Genomic DNA, 8,245 nt, shown 5'->3' with positions numbered 1-8,245 from the left:
GGTAGACAGTTATTTTATTATTATCCCTACCTCATACATCTGACAGCTGACAAATCTTTATTTCAAGCCAACAGAAGACTTACATATTTATGGTACTTTAGAGCTAAAGTGTCTCTTCCAAATTTATCCCCAATGCTTTTTTGTAAGATCCGGAAGACAAAGTCTTATTGAAATCTTGTTTTCCTAATGTATCAAGACCTTAAAATTCAGGTTTGACTTTTAAAAATTTTTACCTGAGCAAAATATCTTCTATATTATGACACGATTCTGTTTTTTCTCCGCAGCTGTCGAAGACTTCAAATGATTTAGCCAACATGGCTGCCATCTATCTCGTTGACATTGACAAAGTGCCAGTATACACACAGTACTTCGACATATCTCTCATACCTTCTACAATATTTTTCTTCAATGGTCAACATATGAAGGTAGATTGGGGGTGAGTAACGATTACTTTTCTTTATTCATTGAATTTTAGTTAGTTTTTAGGGTTAGGGAGCTTTCTGATTGCCATACCGTACGCCCTGGGGTCATTTTGTACCCCCAGGGTTGTATTCTTCACATTTTAGATACTTCTAGTACGAAGATCTTTCAGTACGAAACTTTCAGTATTTCTCAAAAATCATTTTGACAGACTGTTATGCAAAGCGTACAGATTGGATAAGCAAGTAAATTTCCTCTTTGGAAAGTGGTGACACAGAATTCCCCATGTTGTGTGGATACGATAGTAAAACACACAACTTGACGAATAGGGTTAATTTATAAAGCTAACTGAAATTCAGGATACAGCCTACTCCCTGCCCTCTCTGACCCCAACCCACCTTCCTTTTCTCTAAAATGGGAAAGTTTTCCTCCAAGTTGAATCCTTTTATTTTTTAAATAAAAAGTTTTTAAGCTTTTGAGGAAGATTTTGTAATCATGCTGAGTGAGTTCACTGAGATGTCATTTTTTAGTTGGCTTATAATTGTGTTCTGTTCAGTTGTAGCAAAAGTGAGCGTCAGTCATAATCAGTACTTTGCTGACTGAAAGACATTGCGGTTTTTCAGAGATTTGTTGTACATTTTCATCATGAGTGTTCTCGTTTTTAAAAAGTATCAACTTTGGAAACGTGGGAAAGAAAAGCAGTAAATGAAATTTAATTCTTTGTGGTTTCCCTTTTCCTTTGTTTTGTAAGTCTTGTAGCATTGGGTGTTCAAATGCAAAATCGAATTGTTTCTTCCAGAAGATTTCCATTTAAAAAAAAATTCACTTTGATTTTGCAAATCTATATTCGAAATAATAATGAGAACAAACTGCACATAGCTGCTTGTCAGGCAAAGGATGATTTTTCTTTCTATGTAGATAAATGCCATGTACATAAAATCAACTACACTGTGAAATAAAATTCGTAAAATTTTTCACTCCCTGAGCTCTAGCAGGTGTACAAGAGGAAGATGATTTTGATAATAGTAATAGTTTGTCTATCAGTGTCTAACAATGACCAGTGCATCTGCAGAGGAGAATATTTGTGGGGGAGCGTGGTGTAATCAGGCTCTCGTCAGTTTTTGGGCATGTAGAATTATTGGTATCATCTTAAAGCTTGTTCACTTGTTTATATTTGGATGAAAAAAAAATCCATTTTCTAGAATACAAGTCGAGATATTTGCGAATGAAGGAGGAGGGGGTCACCTGTTTTCAGAGGTAAAATTAGTGAGAAAATGGCCGCCAAAGATTAGTTATTTCCTTAGCTTAAGAGTCCTTGGTAACTGAAAATTTACATTTTTTGTGCCTTTTATCAACGTTTTTAAGAAAAATCCACACAGAAATGAGTTCTTTAATGGGCATGAAAGGTGATGAGCCAAAATTTAAAAATTTGATAAAAATCCACAATCCTGCGGAAAAATGTATGTTTCTTCACTTTGATTATTTTGACGAGAGCCTGATTCCACCACGCTGCCTCACATTTCTTAATTGAAACATAATAAATAAAGATTAAGATGACTTGTAGCTTCTGCTATGGCCAATGAGACAAGTTCTAGCAAGGCAAATGATTTAATACAGTCCAACCTGCTCAAGCATCCATCTGTATAAAGGACCACACTTCCCCTTCCTTCATTGCATTTTTTTCCCCCTAAATAATGACATTATCCAAGATGACCACTTGTTCAGCTCGACTGCTATATTTTTATTTTTATCAATTAATGGGCCAATAATCTGTCCAAAAAGGCCATGCAGATCTCTCATCATTCAAGGAAAAACCCAAACAGCCCTTTACCCCTCCTTACTTCCAAAATGAAAATACATTTTATTGGGCTTTATGACAGTCCTAAGCCTGCAACCACTCCCAGTTGGGACCTCAGACAACTGGGAGTGGTTGCAGAATGTTTAATGCTCCATTTAATGTTAACATGATTATACATGTTAGTTTGGTCATGCATGTATATTATCTAAAAGTTGATGTTAGAAAATATTTTCAGTGGGGCATCCCCTTCAAGCCGCCTGCAAAAAGTCAATCCTTGCAATATGTTGTCTTTTTAAAAACCTTTTATCTGATCTCCCAAGAAGGCCACCTGTCTCAGAGGACAATTCTTCTCCTCAACAATGGGTGCTCGTCTTGGTCAGGTTTGATGGATTTGTGTTTCCCTTCTAAAAATAAAAATTAGATGTATGGAAAATAACTAACTCTTTGTAGGCTGCTTGCAGGTTGTGCCCTTCTGAAAATATTTTCTCACATTGACCTTTAGATAGCATTATGACCAAACTTACATATAAAATAAAATTGTGTTAACATTGAATGGACCATCAAACGTAAAATTGACTAATTTCTTATCTGTCCTAGAATCATGAATATTTTTTCCCTCGAAATGCATTAAAGAATAAAAATGATGATTCCATTAAATTTTCTTTCTTTCTTTCTCCATCCCGTGTTTGTGGATCCATCTCCACGCCTGTCTCCTGTGTGTGTTGGTGCTGCCAGGAGCCCGGACCACACTAAGTTTGTTGGAAGCTTCAAGACCAAGCAAGACTTTGTGGACGTGGTTGAGGTGATTTACCGCGGCGCTATGAAGGGAAAGGTCATGGTGACTAGTCCTCTGGATCCGAAGGACATTCCAAAATACAGCTTGTTGTATAAAGATATTTGATTGTGGTATTAACATCATCATCATTATCATCATCAGTCTTTCTCATCTTGTGCCGTAGTGTAGGCCACCAACAAGAGCCCCCTTATGCCTGTCCTGGGCTGTAGTCTCCACCTCTGTCCAGCTGTCTCCCATCTTCTATAGGTCATTTGGTGGCTTCTACAGTTTAGTCCACCTAAAGTGAACACTCTTTATTTGAACAATCGGTTAAAGTGAACGATATTCTGTGGTCCTGATTGAAACACTATTTGTTTAAGTAAAAAAATAGTGGATGAAATGAACCGGTTTTATGGGGAAATGGGATAAGGTGAATGCCCAAATGAGTGAAAGGGAAAAACGGACAGACCGTGTCACTATCGCCGTGTTGTGAAAATAAAATTCTTTGCTTCTGGCATCGGCAGACAATCCCAGCTCGGCGTTGGCGATGGCAATCAGAAAGAAAGAGCTCTAATCTAGGCTCGCCTGCTGTGTTGTCCCCCCCACCCCACCTCCACCCTAGACCCACCACTGCACGTCTACTGTTACACCCTACCCTATGGTGCGTTCTGCATACTTGCGCACATCCATAACACACCAGCCCTGCCGTTATATTCACACCTTCCATTATAGCAGCTCACCATGACCTCTCCATCCCTGTATCAGAGAAGTGAGAGGCATGACTAGACAAGACTAGGAGGCTGGCCTATCACGCGATGTGTTCTGCCTGTCTGCGCATGCCACTCTCCACTCATCATTCGCCCGACCTTCATTTGTTGAAAACGTGGGAACCCCCATTCTTTCTTTCACTAGATCACCAACAAGCAACACATTTCCCAACTCTCTAAGCAGTATGTCAAAGCATACAACTCTCTGCTTGGACATGAAGTTGAAATTACTGCATGATGTTGATTCCAAGTCAATGACACAGTCAGCTATCGCCAAAAAATATGGTGTCGCCAAAAGCACTGTGTCCACAATCATAAAAAAGCGGTCGCAAATTGAATTTGCCTGCAACAGTTCAATCTACCATCCAGAGAGGAAACGAATGCGCACGGGGAGAGCCGAAAATGTAGAAGAAGCCCTCTTCTCGTGGTTCAAACAAGCCCAAGCGATGAATGCACCAATATCAGGTGAAATACTGATGAATGTTGCCAACCAGCTGGCCGAAGAAATGAAGGTTGAGTTCACTCCCCGCACTGGATGGCTTGATAGATTCAAGAAACGGAGGGGAATCACTTGTAAGACTGCTTCTCGTGAAGCAGGCTCAGTGACAGCTGAACAGACTGATACCTGGTTGTCATCAACGCTACCAGCTCTCCTCTTGGAATACAGCCGGGAAGACATCTACAACTGTGATGAAACCGGGCTCTACTACAAGTGCCTTCCCGACAAGACTCTGGCACTGAAGGGCGAAACATGCTCAGGGGGAGAAAAGGCCAAGCATCGGCTCACAGTACTCGTGGCCGCCAACATGAGTGGCACGGATAAACTTCCCCTTCTAGTGATAGGGAAAGCCTCGAAGCCCCGCTGCTTCAAGAATGTCAACACCCTGCCTCTAGACTACACTGCCAACAAAAAATCCTGGATGACGGGGGCTGTTTTTGAAAAGTGGCTGCGAAAAATGGACAGAAAGTTTCACAGCCAAGGCCATCAAACACTGATGGTTGTTGACAATTGTCCTGCGCATCCTCAGGTTGACAACTTGAAAGCAATAAAACTTGTTTTTCTGCCACTGAAGGCAACAAGCAAGCTTCAATCTTGCGATCAGGGAATCATTCAGTCCTTAAAACGACACTATCGGCGGCAGCTTCTGCAGAAGTACATTCTGTATTTGCAAACTGCAGGCAAGGTACGGGACATCGATGCTTTTGACATCAGTGTTCTGGAGGCCCTGTACATGCTACAGACTGCTTGGACCAATGTGTCTGAGTCAACAGTGTCCAACTGTTTTCGTCACGCCGGATTCAAGACACAAGAGGCCCGAGATGTTGAGAAAACACCTGAGGAACTGGCAGATCAGACTGATTTTCTCAGCCTCTTTGAACGTCTGCAAAACCTCATCCCCATGGAAGAGACAGCCCAGGCTTTCTGCGATATAGACAGCGCTGTTATTGTGTGTGAGGAGGAGGCCACCATTCAGGGGATTTCCAATGCAGTCAACAATGAACACGATGACCACGATGACTCAGGACAAGAGGAGGAAGAGGCCGAGGGTGAAGAAGAACAGCCAACAAAAAAACCAAAGACGGCATCCGAGGTGAGGGCTGCAGTGACAATACTGCAAGAATTTGCCCTAGAACAAGGCAATGACAATTTGATAGACCTTGTTTGCTCCATAGACAACACAGTGACCAGTCACCTCGTCAATCGTAAATCGCAGACACAGACAAAAATTGATCAATTCTTTCAAAAGAAGAACTGATGAGTTTCTCTGTTCAGTTTCATTTGCTTTTGTTGTTCCTGTTCTAAAATTTGATCTTTTGTGTGTGTTAGTGTGTGTAACTGTTAGTAACATCATCTTTGTTTTTCTTTCCTGTTAGGTTGAACTTGGAGAGAGAGAGAGAGAGAGAGAGATAGAGAGAGAGAGAGGGAGGGAGGGAGGGAGGGAGAGAGAGAGAGAGAGAGAGAGAGAGGGAAAGAGAGAGTAGGCCTACCATGTACTTTTCAGGATGGCAAACCAAAAACCACAAAACAAGAACAAAACAAAGCAATTTATAACACAAAACATATGATGTTCTGACAATAATGCGAGGTCCTGATTCAAATGTGTAAAGGGCAAAAGGGAGGTAATCAGTGACTCTTCCAACCACTGTTCTGTCACAGTCACAGACACTTCCCTTGATTTTCTTCAATAATTCTTAATTCTTAATTGTATCGTTATTGTACACTGGGTATTAGAGAAGTAATGTTTTCTGAGCTTATCCCTGACACATAGATGTACATTTATTGAATTTGTAATAATACGTTATGAAATAAAAGTTGCATTGTAGCTTTGGTGATTATTGTTCCTTAGTAAGAGAAATTACTGAGAATTTAATATGTTTCCATCAAACACAGACTATTTGTGTGTGCGTCTGTGTAAGTAATTGAATGTTGTGTGTGTTTTTGTGTGAGTGTGTGTTTGTATAAGTGTGTGTGTATGTGAGAGAGTGTGTGTGTGTTTGAGTGTGTTGATGTGTAAAGGCTTGTGTATGTACATGATGAATGCTTGCTGTGCTGCAACAAATTTCTCTTTGTGGATGTCAATAAAATGTTGTCATATCCTACCTCATCACATTTCATCTCAGTGCACTTTATTTTATCTACTTTACCTTACCTTACCTTACCTTACCTTACCTTACCTTACCTTACCTTACCTTACCTTACCTTACCTTACCTTACCTTACCTCACCTGACCTCACCTGACCTCGCCTCGCCTCACCTTACCTTACTTTACCTTACCTTACCTTACCTTACCTTACCTTACCTTACCTTACCTTACCTTGCCTTGCCTCGCCTCGCCTCGCCTCACCTCACCTCACCTCACCTTCCCTTGCCTTGCCTTGCCTTATCTTACCTTGCCTTGCCTTGCCTTGCCTTACCTTACCTTACCTTACCTTACCTTACCTTACCTTACCTTACCTTACCTTACCATACCATACCTTACCTTGCCGTATCTTACCATACCTTACCTTACCTTACCTTACCTTGCCTTGCCTTACCTTACCAGGCCTTGCCTTGCCTTGCCTTACCTTACCTTACCTTACCTTACCTTACCTTACCTTACCTTACCTTATCTTACCATACCTTACCTTACCTTACCTTACCTTGCCTTACCTTACCTTACCTTACCTTACCTTACCTTACCTTACCTTACCTCGCCTCGCCTCACCTCACCTTACCTTACCTTTCCTTGCCTTGCCTTGCCTTGCCTTATCTTACCTTACCTTACCTTACCTTGCCTTGCCTTTCCTTACCTTACCTTACCTTACCTTACCTTACCTTACCTTACCTTACCTTACCTTGCCTTGCCTTGCCTTGCCTTGCCTTGCCTTACCTTACCTTACCTTACCTTACCTTACTTGAATTTGAATCAGTGTTGAATTTTGGGTCGTTGGGGTTGACTGCTATCTGTGAACTGATATTGATAGTATTGCACTGGTAGACTAGTGGTCAGCCAGACTTACTCTGCAGTAAGGTCGTAAGTTCAAATCCCAGCCTGGGCCTGCAGTTGGGTCCTTGGAAAAGACTCACGCTTCCACCACTATGCTCCGGTAAGCTAAAGACAGCGAAAGATATTGTCAGTATTTTAGCGCCTATAAAATAATCTCGGTTGAGTGATGAGAATGAAAACGCTCGGAGGTCTGTCTTGTGTGCACGTTGCGCATGTTAAAGATCTTTTGTTCGTTGAAAATCGTAAAAGAGTAGGCTTTAAGGCCGCCACCGCAGCGAAATTTAAATTTTGAAAATTCTCTATCATAAAAAGTACCCTTATCTCACAAGTTGCAAAATTAAAACTGTAAGACACACCAGTATACTCTAATACTTATACCTTCCATTATATTCCAAACGTTTTGACCTCTACTCTGGAGTATATCAAGGAAGTCGAGAAGGGAGGGGAGTAGGCTACATGTCACATTTTAATTTTAAAATGTACCTGGGAAATCTACTTCCTCTCTCAGTCTATGTCTACCTCCCAGCTAAAGCTGAATCATTCATACTTCTGTTTAATATAATATAAAGATCGTTTGTTTGTTTTATGTTTTAGTATCTAAGTGTTTTACTTGCAACACAGTTAAGTCATATAAGTGCTGAAGATTAGAGGTGTTACAATAGAGTAACGAATACAACAACAAAAAAGGAAGGAGGGGAAATAAAGACGATAGATGTTTGATAGGAAAAAAAGAAGCAAACTTAACCAAAGCACCCACCAACCACCTACTAAAGATCGTTTGTCAAGACGCAGAAGGTCCTAGAAGAGATCATACAATTGCAGCCCGCCCTTGTAACTTCTCAGGACCCTGAAAATATTCCAGAATGTTATACGTGTACTTGTACCTGCATATAGCCTACATGTATAGTGTGGCGAATGGGTGATTCATAGTCGCATTCAGATGTGCCGAGTTCGATTCCCGTGTGGGAAGAATTCTTATCAAGTATCTCAGTCTTTC

General features: G+C 40.9%; 2 protein-coding genes across 2 annotated transcripts in view; both read left to right on the top strand.

Annotated features, from left to right (window-relative positions):
• The window catches only part of LOC101849816 (thioredoxin-like protein 4B), a 5,517-nt gene extending 2,373 nt beyond the window's left edge, over positions 1-3,144 (top strand). The window contains exons 2-3 of the mRNA XM_005112415.3: positions 285-436; positions 2,954-3,144. Coding sequence (XP_005112472.1) covers positions 285-436; positions 2,954-3,119 — 318 coding nt within the window. The 3' untranslated portion in view covers positions 3,120-3,144. The remainder of the gene's footprint in view (positions 1-284; positions 437-2,953) is intronic.
• Positions 3,145-3,975: 831 nt separating this feature from the next.
• Positions 3,976-5,517, top strand: LOC101851465 (tigger transposable element-derived protein 4). Its single transcript, XM_005112421.1, has one exon. The coding sequence runs from the start codon at positions 3,976-3,978 to the stop codon at positions 5,515-5,517; it is 1,542 nt and encodes a 513-aa protein (XP_005112478.1).
• The last annotated feature ends 2,728 nt before the right edge of the window (positions 5,518-8,245 follow it).

Source organism: Aplysia californica, unplaced genomic scaffold (assembly GCF_000002075.1).
Source record: "Aplysia californica isolate F4 #8 unplaced genomic scaffold, AplCal3.0 scaffold01266, whole genome shotgun sequence".
In the NCBI taxonomy this organism is placed as follows: Eukaryota; Metazoa; Mollusca; class Gastropoda; order Aplysiida; family Aplysiidae; genus Aplysia; species Aplysia californica.
Note: the sequence above shows the minus strand (reverse complement) of the source record. Positions and strands in the feature narration are given on the sequence as shown.